This window comes from Dipodomys ordii, unplaced genomic scaffold, assembly GCF_000151885.1.
Source record: "Dipodomys ordii isolate 6190 unplaced genomic scaffold, Dord_2.0 Scaffold34, whole genome shotgun sequence".
Taxonomy (NCBI): Eukaryota; Metazoa; Chordata; class Mammalia; order Rodentia; family Heteromyidae; genus Dipodomys; species Dipodomys ordii.
Genome location: NW_012267250.1, coordinates 7,117,996 through 7,135,194, shown reverse-complemented (window position 1 = coordinate 7,135,194; position 17,199 = coordinate 7,117,996). Strand labels below are relative to the sequence as shown.

The 17,199-nt window shown below is 38.4% G+C and overlaps 1 protein-coding gene across 2 annotated transcripts in view; it reads left to right on the top strand.

Annotated features, from left to right (window-relative positions):
- Positions 1-17,199, top strand: part of Ipmk (inositol polyphosphate multikinase) — a 36,578-nt gene continuing 19,379 nt past the window's right edge. Inside the window, exons 1-3 of one of the 2 annotated variants that reach the window (XM_013017202.1) lie at positions 1-336; positions 11,671-11,756; positions 13,466-13,562. In XM_013017202.1, coding sequence (XP_012872656.1) covers positions 147-336; positions 11,671-11,756; positions 13,466-13,562 — 373 coding nt within the window. In that variant the 5' untranslated portion in view covers positions 1-146. The remainder of the gene's footprint in view (positions 337-11,670; positions 11,757-13,465; positions 13,563-17,199) is intronic. The other variant, XM_013017203.1, reaches the window with a different exon arrangement.

Sequence of the window (17,199 nt, the reverse complement as noted above, 5' to 3'; positions counted from 1 at the left end):
AGCGGGCACCAGCCGCGGGAGCCCCCAGGCCTCCTCGCGGCCGAGCCTGAGCGACCCCCGGCGTCGGCGGCACCCCTGCCCTCCGCCCCGACCTCACCCCCGCCCCGCTTGCTCCCGAAGCCGACGCCGCTGGTGTGTTCTCCGTTATGGCAACGGAGCCGCCATCCCCGCTCCGGCTCGAGGCGCCCGGCCCGCACGAAACGCGGACCCCGCCGGCCAACGATGCCGCCCCCGAAGGCACCCCGCCGCCGGCGGCCGGCCGGCTGCGTTTCCTCAACGGCTGCGTGCCCCTCTCGCATCAGGTGGCCGGGCACATGTACGGGAAGGACAAAGTGGGTAAGTGAGGGGGGCCGCGGGGCTCCCCGCTCCCCTTCCGCCTCCGCGAGCTCCCCCCCTCCCCGACCCTGCAGTCCGCACGGTGCGCGTCCGGGCTCGGCCGCCCCGACACCCCCTCCCCTCCCCAAGCCTAGCCACGGGGTGTCCTGGGGGCCTCCGAAAGTGGGGCCGCCTCCGGGGTGTGGGGCGTCGGGCTTGCGGAAGGTGTGGTGGCGGGAGAGTCGTGCCTGGCCTCCCCAGGGCGTGTGTGTGTGTGTGTGCGCGTGTGTGTGCGTGTGTGTGCGTGTGTGTGCGTGTGTGTGTGTGCGCGTGCAGATTGGAGACCGTGTCGTTCGTAAAAATTAAACAACAAAGAAGGAACTTGGTTTCTACTGGACGGGGAAGTAGGTTCTGTTTATTATAGGCGACCAGCTATTGCAAAAGCAAAGGAATGAAATGCAGATGATGCCGATCTCGTTCTCTCGGTTGGGTGCAGCTGCGTAGCTGTAAGGGGAAGAAAAAGAAAACGAGCCTCAAACGGAATCGGCCTGGAGGTGGGGGAGAGACTGTCCTCCGGACTTACCCGGGTCTGTCCTTGCTCCTTGAGGAGGCTTTTCCTATCTCCTTTATTTCTCCGGGAGGCGTGTTTCCAGTAGCAGAACCGTGGGTCCTTGGTAGGAAATACTCCCTGCTGGTGTACTAGAATAGTACACATATAAAGAGCATTCCTCCCCCCACCCCACCCCCCGTTTTTTGGCTTGTTTGTTTACCATCATTGTTCTTGCTGTTGGAACATTTTTTTTCTTGTTTACCTTGGTTGATGGTGGTGGGTTTTCGAGGCCGTCCTGTAGCCTAGGCTGGTCTCTTTATTTGTAATTCTCTTGCTTCAGCTTGCAGAACGCTGGGATTACAGGGGTGAGCGACCACACCCGGTTTCTTCTTCATCCTCATGAGACAATTTCCTGGCCTCTGTAATACATTTTGTTGGTTCACAATTTTACAGGGTCTGTGTCAGTTTTGAGAATTGTCATTAGGAACTGGCTTACTCATAGTGGTTCTCTGGGCCATGACTATCTGGACAATCTGATGGATGATCTTAGAGAAGTGTAGATCTTTGACCCAGAACAACCATAGAGACAGTATGCTTATTACTGATGAAAATAATCTGGTAGACTAGTAGTACTGAAATTTTTAGACAGGCAGCTAAATCTAAAAGTCCCATAGATACTATGCTAGAATCTGAACCGAAGGGATTTTCCTCTGAGTACTGTTTTTTTCCACCGTGTGTTGTGCTTGCAGTAAGTGCACAGGCTGGGACTCAGACTCAGGAAATGTTGAAAGAATGTAAATGAAGAGTCTTTTTAATACAGGAGTTAGGAAACAGCACACTCAAGGTTCTTAGCACAGACATTTCCTTCTATGCGTCATGTACCTGGGAATGATCATCTTGAGAGTGCTCATGGGGTTAACTGTTAATAGAAGCATTTTTATTGATGTTCTTTCACAAATGGTCATGATAATGTTCCTGATGAGATTCCAGAAGAGTTGAGTGTCCCCCTAAGGTTCCTAGAGACAGACCAATGTGCCAAGGGGAATAAACTAAAAATCATCACAAAAATAATCTCCATGATGATTCTCACATAAGAGTATAACCAGTGCTTATGAAGAGTACATGAGTTGGCTATGGGGAGTGCACATCTATGATCCGAGCACTCTGGAGGATGAGAAAGAAGAAGATAAATTTCAGGCCAGCTTGGGTTATGTAGGGTATCAATAATAAGACAACAATAATAAAGTATGTAAGTGACCTTTTTCACTTATCTCTATAAATTAGAAGTATACTCTGAATGTGACTTCAAACAGTGGCACAAAGTAAATTTGTCTCCAGAATTGCCAAATTAAAGGAATAGTTTAGATTTCAGTATTCCTCATTAAATTTAAAATGAACGTCAATTTTGTAATGTTCTTTTGACTGAGGATGGTATTTACATCACAGGACTTTAAACATACTATGAACAAGCTAATAAGTATTAGTTGATTTTAATTCTTACATGCTTACACAATTATACATACATCACTAGGACTGTAAAAGGAAGATGGTAATCTTTCCTATTCATAATATAGGTAGCAAGATGGTCACTAAATTCAAAGTTAATAATTTACTTTATCATCATCAGTCACTTGTAGATTGTTCGGATCGTACTTTGGCCTGTTAATTTCAGTGATTCTCAGAAAGCTTTGTTAAGTAATTTGAGTTTTATGTTTCAAGATTAATCTTTAAAAGGAGTTATTGGATTTGTTAGTTTAAAAATAAAAATCATGGAACTTGACAGAACAGAGGTACTTAAAAGAAGCATACATGTATCTAAATAACAAGAATATGCCTTTAAAAATAGTATGTTTGTTTTCTTCAGTGAAATAATATTACATCAACACACACATTTATCTATATAGTATCTATTTATTTGTTTGTATTAGAGGTTCAGTTTAGGGCCTCCTACTTGCCAAGCAGGTACTTTACTACTGGAGCCAATATCTGGTACACTTAAGCCTTAATTTTAAGAATTTAGAGTTTCGGGGCTGGGAAGGTAACTCAGTGGTAAGAGTGCTTGCCTTGGATGTATGAGGCCCTGGGTTCGATTCCTCAGCACCACATAGCAGAAAAAGCTGGAAGTGGTGCTGTGGCTTAAGTGGTAGAGCACTAGCCTTGAGCTGAAGAGCTGAGGGACAGTGCCCAGGCCCAGAGTTCAGGCCCCATGACCAACAACAACAAAAAAGAATTTACAGAGTTTCCAGTTTTTTTTAAACTGTAAAAATGGTTAATAAACTTTTAGGGAAAAAATCCTTTTAAGATCAAATACTGGTACCAATTTTCTGTGCATCCTTAGGCTTAGCTCAGTTGTGATTTTTTTTTTTTGGGGTCCGGTCGTGGGGCCTGAACTCTGGGCCTGGGCGCTGTCCCTCAGCTCTTCAGCTCAAGGCTAGCGCTCTACCACTTGAGCCACAGCGCCACTTCCGGCTTTTTCTTTTTGCTTATGTGGTGCTGAGGAATCGAACCCAGGGCCTCGAGCATGCAAGGCAAGCGCTCTACCACTGAGCCACCTTCCCAGCCCAGTTGTGATTTTTTTTTAATATCATTAAATATATCAGCAACTTTCCCCCTCCAATTTATATCATGTAGTAAAATGAGTACATTGGAAAGAGTTAAAAAATATACTTAATGCACCTAAAGTTAGGAACCATCATAGCATTGTTAACTTGGTGATTGGGTGGCCACCTGGGACTGCAGCTTGTTGCCGTTGCCCAACAGGAACATAGTATGCAGAGTCCTAGAAAGCTCAAAATTCAGAAGTTGAAGTACTTTTCTACTGAATGTCTATTGCTTTTACACCAATGCTGAATTGTTGTTAAATAGAACCATTCTAAAATTGACTGTCTGTACTTAACTTCGGGTGGAGGACAATACTGTGGTTCCAACTCAAGTCCTCAAGCTTGTTAGGTTGGCTCTCTACTTCTGAGCCACACTTTTAGTCCTGTTTTTTTGCTGATTATTTTTAAGATAGGGTCTCACTTCCTACCCAGGTGGGCAATGATCCATTTTATATTAGTCTTCCTGTGTTGTTAGGATAACAGCCATGCACCACTGCATCCAGCTTTTTATTGAGAAGCTGTCTCATTAACTTTTCTACTCATGCTGGCCTCAAACTGCAATCCTCCTTATCTCAATTTCCCAAGTAATTGGAATTACAGACTTGATCCACTGGTACTGGGCTTTTTACTTTGTTCCTTTTGAAATTCGTGTTGCCAGGTGCTGGTAGTTTATGCCTATAATCCTAAATAGTCTGGAAGCTGAGATCTGAGGACCATGGTTCAAAACCAGCTGGGGCAGGAAAGTTGGTGAGACTTTTATCTACAGATAATCATCAAAAAGCTGGAAGTGGAGGAGTTGCTCATGTGCTAGAGCTTTAGCCTTGAGCAAAAAAGCAAAGGGATAGTGCCTAGGTCCTGAGTTCAAGCCCCAGGATTGGCACAAAGTACAAGGGATTGGCCTTGTACAAAGTGAATGTATCAAAATTTGCTGAACTCTTCCTCCAGTAGTAGATTTTTCTATTTTCTGCAGTTTTGTTTGTTACATAATCCTATTAAATATTCTTGACCACTAGTATACTTTGTACATTGTTCAACTGTTTCTATAGAAAAGTTTCACAACAGTTAATAGCTATTTCAAATTTCCAAAGTTCACAAAAATTAGCATAAATCCTTTTGTTATGTTATATTTGATACACATTTCATTTCTTCTAAAATAAGTTTCAAATTGGAATTTATAACTGGTTTCAATTTAGTATATAGAAATGACATAGTTACAAGAAATTAAATTTACAGTATTGTGCCAGGTGCTGGTGGCTCAAGCCTGTAATGCTAGCTGCTCAGGAGGCTGAGATCTGAGGGTTGTGGTTCAAAGCCAGCCCCGGCAGGAAAGTCCGTGAAACTCTTTATCTCCAATAAACCACTAGAAAACCGGAAGTGGTGCTGTGGCTCAAGTGGCAGAGCACTCGCCTTGAGCTGAAGAGCACAGGGACAGCATCCAAGCCCAGAGTTCAAGCCCCACGACCTACCAAAAAGCAAAACAAACAAAAAACTTCCAGTGTTGTAGTGGGGAAGTCCCAGAACTAGTTTGGCTTGTTGACCTAATCTTATTGAAATTAACTGGTATAAGATAATGTAAGTTTAAAGAAAAGTTACAAGAACAGTATAAAGAATTTACTTGGAAACTTTGTTTTATAGTCTCTCTCCCTATAAACATTGTTTCTTCTGAACTATTTGTTAATACATTGCAGATATCATGCCAGTTTGCACAGCAGTATTTCCTAAGAACAGTAATATTATCTTCTGTAACCACAGGGTGTTTATTAAATATGGAAACTTCCAGCAGTGGTTGGAAGTTCATATTATGGTTGATATTCTTATTTTGTCAGCTATCTTACTAATGTCTTTTATTCTGTTTTGTTTTTTTCTCAGTACAGAGTCCTGTTTTAGTATCTTTTGCTATTATGCTTTTACTATTTCTTTTATTCTTCTTTAATTTGTGACATACCCATAACTTTCCTTTTTTATGATACTGTCATTTTGAAGAAGGCAACCTAGGTATTGTGTGAAATGTTCCTCAATTTGAATATCTGATAGATATGTATGATGAGATTCAGGTGATGCATTTCTGGTTGGAAGTTTATGTGAGTTCTTTTTACTGTCTCACATCTAGAGACCACTGTGTTTGCCTGACATTATTAGTGGTTAACTTTGATCATCTGGCTTCTTCAGTGTATATTAATGCTATTTCCTCTGCAACTCATAAGCCACTGTGAGGGGATCACGTAGCGCTCTGGATCCTCACTCTTCAATCTGTTTATGTCTTTTCTCTGAAGCAGTCTTTTCCAATAGTTACAAAATTGTTTTTTTTTTCCCAATTCTATTATTCCCTCCAACAATCAGCATCACTGTGAGCATTCTACTCCTATGCATGTGTGTCTTTATGGTTGGCAAGTTGATTCTTGTTTGCTGTTCAAATTGTCCTGAATTTGGTTATTGGGAACCGTTCTGTCACAAATTTTGACCTTCTATCAGTTATTTTAGATTTGTACCTTCTCTTTCTACCTCTAGAATTAGCCAAGGATCCTGATACTTTTTAATAGGAAATGGTATTTAGGAGTTTTTCCCTTCCTTTCCCCCTTTATACTGTAATTGAACCAAGAGCCTTGTGAATACTGGACAAGTAAGTGGTCTGCTACCAAGCCACATACCTAGCCCAAAACTAAGGTCTGGGTGCTACAGTGGTCATAGCTACTAGCATTTCATTGCTTCCAGGACCTTTCAATGGATGCAATTAAGACAGATGTATAAACGTTTTAGAAATCACATCTAAGCCCTTTCTTTCCTTCATTTTAATTTTTTCCTTCTGCAGTGAGAACCATGATTTCCAGTGTTCAGTGCATTTATTCTTTTGCTCAGTCCTATCATTTTTTCGGAATTCTGTGCCCATGCTTCTAAAGAAAACAAACCTAATTAAATAATTCAAGATTTTTTTTTTTTTGTCGTTGTAGGGCTTGAACTCAGGGCTTGGGTGCCATCCCAGAGCTTTTTTTCCACTCAAGGCCAGCATTCCACCACTTTGAGCCATAGCTCCACTTCCAATTTTCTGATGGTTATTTGGAAATAAGGGTCTCACAAACATTCCTAACTGAGCTGTCTTCCAACCAGGATCCTCAGCACTTAGCCTCCTGAGTAGCTAGGATTACATTATGAGCCCCTAGTGCTGGGCCTTGAAATTTCTTTATACAAAGTTATGTTGTAGGAAATGATTTGGAAGTGCTTTTGGATTAGTTTTTTTTTTTAAATATGTCATAAATATTTGGAAGTTCTTTTGGATTAGGTTTTTTTAAAGTGTTACTTCTTTCTCCCTCACTTTATAGTAATGTTATTTGAAATACAGAGTTGGGCTCATTTGTTATGTTTAAGTTCAGTTCCCTCCTCCTGTTTTTGTTCAGTTGTATATTTGAATATTCATAATAAATATGCTTCCAAAAATCAAACTTTTCAGAAAAATATAATCAGAAATGTCACTCCCTTACCATCCTACTTCACTCCTCACATTTGTTATGGGCACCATTTCATTGTTTCCTAATTCATCTTTTCTACATGTCTTACAAGTCAGTCTATATAAAAATTTTAGTTCTCCTTTCTCACACAAAAATCATTATGTTGTAGGTACTGTTGCATTTTGCTTTTAAAAGTTGACAGTATAACCTAAAAATCAGTATCAGTTTGTAGAGCTCTCTTCACTCATTCTTCATAGCTCCCTTGGGCAAACTGTACCACATTTATTCAGCTAATTTCCTGGATTTGTTTTCAGTCTTTATTTCCATTTGTTTATTCTAGCAATAATACCTCACTGTCTTGATGCTTAGTAGTAAAATATCCTATTTTTCATCCTGTTTAACTATTTTCTGTTTCAGGATTTTCTTGACTTATAATGGCACTTTACATTTCCACGTTTGCGTCTCACTTTTCCTTAAGGGAAAAAAAAATCTAATGAAATTTCATTTGACATTGCTTTCAAGCTATAGGTTGCTTTGCTGAGAATTGATTTCTTTATGAGCTTGAGCCTTTTAGAGCCTGAACATGTTATATCTCTTCATTTATTTAGCCCTCTAATTTCTCCTAGTGAGTTGTAGTTTTCATTGCAGAGGTCTTTCACAGAATTTATCAGATTTTCTTTAAGTATAAATTATTCTTAAAGAGCCTTTGTATTTTGAAAAAAAAATCAAACTTACAAAAATATTGCCACAATAGTACAGTGAATTAATATATATCAGTCATCTGCATTTACTAATTTCTATTAATTTACCACATTTGCTGTATTATTCTTTGTGAATTATTTGTAGAATCATTTAAAAATAAATTGCAGACATCACAAACATTTCCTCTAAATGTTTATCTTCTAAAAATAAGGTAGTTTTTCTTACCTATTCATGATAAGATGATCAAGTTTAGGATATTCCAATAATCTTCTTACACACTGAATCTTACTTTAAGATGTCTGAGAAGCAATTCCCAGTAATATCTGTGTAGTGTTTTCCCCACCCATCATCAGACATTGCATTTAGCTATCATGATTCTTAGTTACCTGTCATTTGGAACATTTATTTTTTCCTGTTCTTCTCACCGCCCCCCCCCACCTTTCTTTTCCTTTCTTTCCCTCTCTCCCATTCTCCCTCTCTTCCTCTTCCTTTGTCCCCTCTATCCCTCTGTCCCTCTTTCCCTTCCTCCTTCCCCTCTCTCATTGCTGTTTTAAGGTGTTGGGAATTGAACATAGTAGCTTGGGCATACTAAGCACACATATACTCCTATCCCCTTTTTTTGAACAATGAACAATTTGAAGTTAAAACAGAATTTTAGAAGACTTCTAGTTATGTTTGTCTGATTCTTTTATTATTTTAGATGCAGAAACAACATATATTTTTGCTTATTGACTTATGTTGCTTATTGACTAGTTGTCACTTGCATTATTGTTGATATACTTTGATAACATGATTAAGTAATGTCTGTCAGGTTTTTTCTCTACCATAATTTTTTTCCCATTGAAGTAAATAATGTTAAGGGAGTATTTTGGGACAGTTACATACCCTGCTCCTCACCAAGGTTTATCTTAAGCATCCATTAATGAAATTTGACAGATTCACTTGTTACCCTGAGAGATTTCAAATATTCTAACTTTGTCATTAATCAGTCAGTTTTCATTCTTCCTTGAGAATAGATTTCATCATTAATTCATTATTACGATAAAACAGTGAATTTTTCAAACTTGAATAAATTCTACCCATAAATTGCTGCTTTTAGTCAACATTAAAATGGGATTGCCCCAGATTTGCATAGTGGCAGCTTCATCAAGCTGACTTCTGTGTTTTTTTGACATTAACCATTTTCTCTTTCTGTTAAAGTATGTTTGCACTTTTTGGCATGAAAAGATGTTCCATGTGCATTTTGGGTTTTTCGTTTTTCTGCCCTTGAGTGAGCCATTTTTCTTCAAAAAACTGGTTGCTTTAGAGGTGAATGAAAAAAATCATGATCTAGACACTGGGTGTATTCATATCTCTGCATGTAGTACTGTCTTTTTGACAATAGATTAAGAAATACACAATTTTATATTCCTAAAAATTTGAGTGTATTCTCATACCAAAAATGCAGCAGGCCTTTTTGTTTTTTTAAGTTTTTTTAAGCTGGGAATTAAACCCAGGGCCTTGTACATATCAACATAGGCTCTAGCAAATAAATGTACCTTCAGCCCCATGCCCATGCCTATATCCAACACAGTCCATTTCTTTGTTTTCCCTCATTTTCTGTTAGTATTTCCCTTATTCTGAATTGAAAATGCTGCCTCATTTTGAATTTTCTAAAAAACTCAATTCAAATAGTGTGTGAGCCCATACTAGAGCTTGCACCCAGGGCCTTACCTTTTGCTTGGGGGTAGGAGTGCTTTGCCAGAGGATTTTGTTTTTTATTTTATTTTTTATTTTTTTGTTGGTCATGGGACTTGAACTCTGGGCCTGGGCATTGTTCCCGAGCTCTTCAGTTCAAGGCAGGTACCCTACCACTTGAGCCACAGTGCCACTTACGGTTTTCTGGTGATTAACTGGAGCATCAAACTGTTTCCTGCCTTATAAGGTCTTTTTGCATGTGACTTCCACTCCCTCACCCATCACTAGGAGGCCACTTAAATCAGGACCTGGTATGGTTTTTTTTTTGTTCAATCATTCCCCTCACCTTCTATTCTTCCAAGGTAGGGGATTACTTCTGTTTCCCTCATTCACAGTAGATCTTTGCCTGGATCTCAGGAACAGTATAAGAAAAAGAATCTTTTTCATTTTTTTCTTTGGAGTAGTGCTGTTTTTCTTCTTTAAGGTTTGTACCCTTGAGGGTTGCTCTTACTGTTTTTTTGTTTTGCCCCAGAGTTTTTGCTCAAGGCTAGCCACAGCTCCAATTCCAGCTTTTTAGTGGTTAGTTGGAGATAAGTGTCTCAAGGAAAATTTCCTGCCTGGGCAGACTTTGAACTGAGATCTTCAGATCTCAGCCTCTTGAGTAGCTAGAATTATAGGCATGAGCCACCAGAACTTGGTGTTATGCCTCTTTTTTTTTCTTCTTTTTTTTAATCTTGGTAGTTTTAGGGATGGGACTGAGATTTTCGCTTTAGCCTCAGGTATTGTAGGTTTTGGATGTTGGAATTTGCTCACCTTGTATACCTTGCACTACCTTCTGTTTACTCACATAAGTTGAGGGGTTATGTTGCAGGGTAACTAGTATGGAACTGAGTAATCTGTTTTAGGATTACTATAGTCTCTTAACAGCATTTGTCTAGTGGGAAGTCCATCTACATGTATCTTGACCAAGTGCCTGCCTCCAGGTGGCGAAGTTGTGTTTTTCAAGGACACCTCACTTTTGTCCTCTGGAATTATGTTTATCAAAGTTTTTCTGTTTGTTACTTTACATTCTCCCTGTAGATTGTCAGGACCACAGAGTAAAGGTCTTGCTTGTTCTTAATCCTTACCCTTCCATAGTAATTTTTGATTCTATTAGACCATTCTTGAATTACCAAAATCATTTGACTACTTACCAATCAATCTTGTATGGATTTACATTTACCTTCCTTCTATTGTTTACCAAAGTTCTAAAGCGTATTTGAAGATTGTATTTATTTTTGTTTTTGGCAGTACTAGTGTTTGAATTTAAAGCCATTTGCGTTATATCCCCAGCCCTTTATTTGCTTTAGTTATTTTTCAGATAGGGTCCTTGTGTTTTTTTATCAGAGATTGGCCACAATCCACGATCCTCCTATCTTTAGCCTCCCATGTAGCTGGGATCACAGGCATTAAATAAATACCATGCCTGGCTTATTGATTGAGATAGGGTCTTGTGAAAGTTTTTCTCAGACCTGCCTCATGCTGCAGTCCTTCCTATATCTAATTCATGAATTTGAGCCCTCGTGCCCAGCCACTGTATTTCTTGAAACTTTGTGCTTTTTTTTCATTAAGAAATGTAAATTTAGTGAAAAAAATGAAATAAGAACTCAAGTAGAATATCTCATCAAAATTCTAAATAGGTTTATTGAATCATATTCTGTGAAATATCAACATATGAAAATTGGAGATTTGTATTCAGGACTGACCATTTATGGTTACAGAGATGGAGCCAGTGTTGACACACTTGTGGTGAGTTTAGGAAAACACTGTGCTTTTCAGTGGGCAGATTATGAAAGGTTTCCTGCTCCAGTCTTGGTGTGTGCTTTCAGCTCTCACTTTTCCAAATGACTCCATCTCTTTGTGCTCCTTATACAATGGTGAAACTGACTCAGGATAGTTTACTTAAAATTTTTTTGAAAACAAAAGACTTATAAAACAGTAACAAGCAGTAATACGTAAGTGGCCACTGTCAACACATTTTAATTTTTTCTATTTATAAAAGTAGGACCTGTTTATGTTACTGTTTCTTGCTTAATTATAACGATCTCTGCTGGAAAGTTTATTACTGAGGAATTTCTGTAAAAATGCACATGTACGTGGAATTCAGAGTTGAACAGGGACATATGTGCCAATGGGAAGTAGTAATTGAAAATATAAAATTAATGAAGTTTGGGTGTTTTGCATCTAACAAATACTGAAATATATTGGTTGAGTGTGAGACATTTTTGCGATAAGTAAAAGTAAATCCTTAAATATTGCAGTTTTCATGTTACTTGAGGAACATATCTGACCTGTGAATAGGATCACTGAAGTGGAAACATGAAGTTCCCATTTCTGTTCTTAGGTATACTGCAACATCCGGATGGCACAGTTTTGAAACAGTTACAGCCACCTCCAAGGGGCCCCAGAGAGCTAGACTTTTATAATATGGTAAGTCAGGTAAGATTTGTATTATATACAGAATGTTCTTCAGTTTTCTGATGACTCAAAGTACGAAATACATTTCTATCAGACCTACTTCACTGAATATAGTAGAAAAAAAAGCACTAATCTTTTACTGTGTTACTTACTTACTGTATGTGGTGTAGTCTGGGGTTTTCTAGTGCATGTCTTCAAGACTTTGATTCAAGAAATTGATTTTAATCAAGGAGTCATGATGCAATTAAAACAGTCAAGACTTAGGTGAAAGTATTTGTAATTCTCAGAAATGCTGTTAGATAAGTGTTTTTCCCACAGAATTTCTTCGTTTTTTTGGGGGGGTTGCTTGCTGTTTTTTTTTCTTTTGTACTAGTAACTGGGGCATTGAACCCCCAGGGTCTGGGTATTGTCCCTTAGCTTTTTTGCTCAGTGCTGTTGCTCTGCTACTTGAGGCATGCCTCCACTTCACAGGTTTTGTGCTGGTTAATTGGAGAGAAGTGTCTCTTGGACTTTTGAACTGTGATGTTCAGCTAATCTCAGTCTTAGTAGCTAGGATTACAGGTGTGAACCACCAGTGCTGGGCTTTTGCTTGCTTTTTGAGACAAGATCTCACTGTGTATCCTAGTTTGGTTTGAAATTCTATATAACCAGACCGGCCTTAAATTCATGGTCATGATCATCCAATACTGGTATTACAGGTGTGGACTATCATGCTAAGTTTAGAGTCTTAAATGTACTGGTCTACTTTGTGACTCTCCTAAGGAGGAGGAAGGAGGTAAACTTAACATCTGATTAACCCAATGGCTAGGAATAGTTTTTAGTTTGTCACCCAAAAGAAAACCTTCTGCCCTTGAAGTCATATGCCACATTACTCCCTCTTCCTTACCCTGTCAATTACTAATCTGCTTCTGTGGACTTTACTTCATAGAAATGAATGCACCCAAAGTGTGACCTTTTGTATCTAGCTTATATTTACTGTAATGTTGTAAAGGTCCTTTATGTTCATCACACATTATTTTTATGTCTGAGTGATATTCCATTGTTCTTATATGCCACTTGTTCACCTTTTATGGATGTTTGGATTCTTTTCCCTTTTGACTTTTATTCATAGGGGTTCAATGAACATTCCTATACAAATATTTGAGTACTTGTTCTTTCTTCTTTGGGTATAGAACAGTGAGATTGTTAGGTCATTTGGTAATTCTATGTTTAATATTTTGAGGACCGGTCAAACTGTTTCCTGAAATGGCAGTACTATTTCACGTTCCCAGTAGCATTCTGTGAGTGTAGTAATTTCTCCACATTATCATCAACACTTCTTATTTTCTTTAAACCCATTTTTAGTTAAGCTGCATTTTGAAATTCTTTCTTACTCTGGGGTAGAAATGAAAGTTTATTGAACTTCTTTTGGCCAGAATTTATTTTCATGCCATGACTACAAACAAGAATTACCTCCAATGTACATAATTGTAAAATAGTTCAAGAGCAGTGAAAGGGTATAATTAGATATCCAAGAAGAATGTGCTCTTAAAATAATAATATATATTTTTTCCAATGGAGACAAAATAATCTTTTTTGTTTACTCCAAAGCTACTTCCAATTGAAACCCCTATCAGCTAAATTATGATTCAGTATGAGTCAGTAATGTGTTTGAGAAATATGTGGGACAGTGATAAAGCATTATAAGAAACTAAGGAATGTTCTATTTCTCTTTGTTTCAGGTTTATGCTGCTGATTGTAGTGATGGTGTTCTTGTAGAGCTACGAAAATATTTGCCCAAGTATTATGGCGTCTGGTCACCTCCTACTGCACCAAATGGTAGTATTTTCTTAAAAGTACACCTTTTAGTTTTATTCATGAGATTGACTTTTTTTGGCGGGGGGGGGGGTCTGGTTGTGGGGCCTGAACTCTGGGCCTGGGCGCTGTCCCTCAGCTTTTCAGCTCAAGGCTAGTGCTCTACCACTTGAGCCATAGCGCCACTTCTGGCTTTTTTCTTTTTGCTTATGTGGTGCTGAGGAATCGAACCCAGGGCCTCATGCATGCAAGGCAAGCACTCTACCACTGAGCCACCTTCCCAGCCCCCATGAGATTGACTTTTAAAGGCTTTATGTAAAAGCAGTATTTTGAAAACACAGAATATATATGCTTTCTAATTTTTCTTTTCAAAACAAAATTTACATGATGTATATAGTCAAGGACTTGATATCACCCTGTTTGGTCTTCAGAGCTAAAACATTTCTGATATTTGGGCTTCATGCTTGCCTAGTATGCATGAAGCCTTGGGTTCGATTCCTCAGTACCACATAAACAGAAAGCGTCAGAAGTGGCACTGTGACTCAAGTGGTAGAGTGCTAGCCTTGAGCAAAAGCAGCTCAGGGACCGTGCCAAGTCCCTGAATTAAAAAAAAAATCTGGGGGGCTGGGAAGGTGGCTCAGTGGTAGAGCACTTACTTTGCATGCTCAAGGCCCTGGGTTCGATTCCTTAGCACCACATAAGCAAAAAGAAAAAAGCCGGAAGTGGCGCTGTGGCTCAAGTGGTAGAGCGCTAGCTTTGAGCTGAAGAGCTGAGGGACAGTGCCCAGGCCCAGAGTTCAGGCCCCATGACCGGACCCAAAAAAAAAAAAAAAATCTGATAGCAAACATTAGGTATACAAGGGGGAGGGATTTTATTGTGATTTTTTTTACACATGCATATAATGTATTCCAGTCAGTTTACCCCATCACTCTCTTTCTCCCTTACTCCCTCTACCCTTCCTAGTACAATTTCAAGTGGTTTAATACATGTAATCTGTTTCAAAAATACTCAGCTAGTTTTAAGGTTCGTCTTTTTGCTAATAACAGAGCAGTGACTTTAAGGCAATAGCTTCTACCTTGACTACTTACAAGTTTTATGAACTTCACCAACTCAGTAACCTTACTTTTTAATAGTTACAGATTTTTCTGTCTGTCCATCTGTCTGTCTGTGTTTTTCTCTCTCTTACTGTTGGGTGACAGTATCTTTACCAGGTACCCAGGTAGGATCAGTTTTTGACCCTCTGGCTTCACCCTCCCCAGTGCTGAGATGACCTGAGTGTACTCCCACATCCTGCTTCAGTAATCTTTTGAGTTCTACCTTCTGCATAGTTTTGTAAACACTAATTTTCTTAGCTAACTATAACTAGAGATGTTGGTACTACTATGATCAAAAGACAAGGTGAGGAAAATGAGAGAAGACAGGAGAAAATTTACACAGGAAGAAAACAAAGGACAGTATGGAATAAAATGCACATGACACAGACAGCTCCACTAGCCAGCAGTTGTCTCAAGGGATTTCCTCTTCCTTTCCTACTTTATTTGCTCTGGAAGAAGTTGGACAAAACTGCACCACATACATATTAAGTTTTGCCAGAGACTTCATGGAAACAATTTAATCCTTTTTATTCTAAGTACAGTATAAGACCATAAACTTTTATACATGTTTATGTCCAGAGATCATAAAAGCAAATGTTTCATTAGATTTTTGTACAGTACTGTGGTTTACATTTCTGTGTTTTACATATTATTAAATTAATGACATTTATTTTCAGGTTCTTGTGTAGTTTATACTTCCTCATTTTTGGTTGGGCATCAGGAGAGTTTTATAAAGCTGATAGAGTTTTTTATAATTTAGATTAACAGAATTTGTTCAACAAATTATCATGTAACAAATAGTGCTTTTGCTTTCAGTTTGTTTTTCAGTTGAAGTCTCTTCAACTTGCTTTAAGGCCGCCTCCACGCATGATCCTCCTATATCCCCCTCTAAAGTAGCTAATAATACAGACATGTGCAACCATAATCATTTTATTTTTCAGTCCATTATCCTAACTTTGGACTAAGCTTACCTTCACCTTGATCCCCCTGTATCTTTCTCACTCATATTTTTTGTAACAAGCTGATTGAGTATAATGTATATACCATAAATGTATCCATTTAAAGCATATGATTCAGTGGTTTTTAGTGTATTTACAGAGTTTTACAATCATTAATTACCATTATTTAACTTTTGTTCATGACCAGTGGGATTTTTTTAATATTAAAATTGGTTGGCAATTATTTTAGGAGATGTAAGGCTAGTTATATATAATAAATCTCATTATACATTTGTATAAGTACATAGATGCTTAGGATACATAGCATCAAAAGCCTTTATTGATCGATAGTTAATTGGGGTAAGAAAAGTATAACATCATGGAGGTCTGATCAAATTGACAGTTTTCAAGTGTGTATGTCCCCTCTGATTAATGAGTAGGCTCCTTGGGTGGCTACTAGTAGTCATATTTCAGCAAGCATGTACTAAAACAGGCTAGCCCAATATATCTGTTCCTCCATCTCCTTTAGCCCCAGATTTGGGGACACATGGTCTACAATTAAAATTCTTTCTATTTTCAGTTTCTGTTATCAGACGCGGTTGACAATTGTTGTTGAAAAGCAAAGTTCTTGTTTTTCTGTCTGGCTTCATGATGGGGCAGTGATTCGCCATTGGGATACCTTTTATTTCCTAAACAAAGTTTAAAAATAAAGATGGTAGCTAATGCTAAGTAGATTTTCTAGATTCTGTGGGCAAAAAGCTTACTGAAATGTGGGACCTAGTATTTCCATAATTTATACAGTCATTAATATTCATTAACTACAGTATCTTAGGTTTTCTTTCTGTTCCTTAAATGTCTTCCTGTCTTCTTTTTCAAAAGAATGGCTTATTATTTCATATTAATATTTAGTTTTCTGTAGGTTTTGTGAGTGTGTTTATGCATGCATGCATGCACATGTGTACCAGTAGTAGGACCTGAACTCAGGGCCTGGGTACTGATCCTTAGCTTTTTCATTCAAGGCTAGTGTCCTACCACTTGCTTAACCTTTTGCTGGTTAAGTAGAGATAACTTACCTGCCGGGGCTGGCTTTAATCCTCAATCCTCGGATCACAGCTTCCCAAGTAGCTAGGATTATAGACAGGATCCATAAGCATCCAGCTCTTTGAATGTTTTTCTTAATTCAGATGTTTTTGTTTCCTTCTTTTGGTGCCAGGGAATTCTTTGCCTCTCTTTCTTAGTGTGTCAAGGTTATACTCTAGCAGTAGAAATTTGCTGTAGGAATTTTTTTATACTTAACATACTAAAGAACAATATATGAATTATATTTAATTCATATTTAATTATATGTAATATAGAACATTTTTTTCATTTGCAGTAACTTTGTAATTTTAACAATCATCAACAAAATGAAAATATAAATATTTTGGACATCGTTACAGTTTTGTTGGTAAACCTATTGAGATATTTTAATTAATTTTCATGAGTTTTAACCTCAAAAACATTTTTAGTAAAACTTTAGAAATTGTGCATATAATAAGAACAGACCTCAGGACCAATGGAATAGAATTGAAAACCCAGAAATGAACCTACAGACCTATAGCCATCTAATCTTCGATAAGGGAGCTAAAA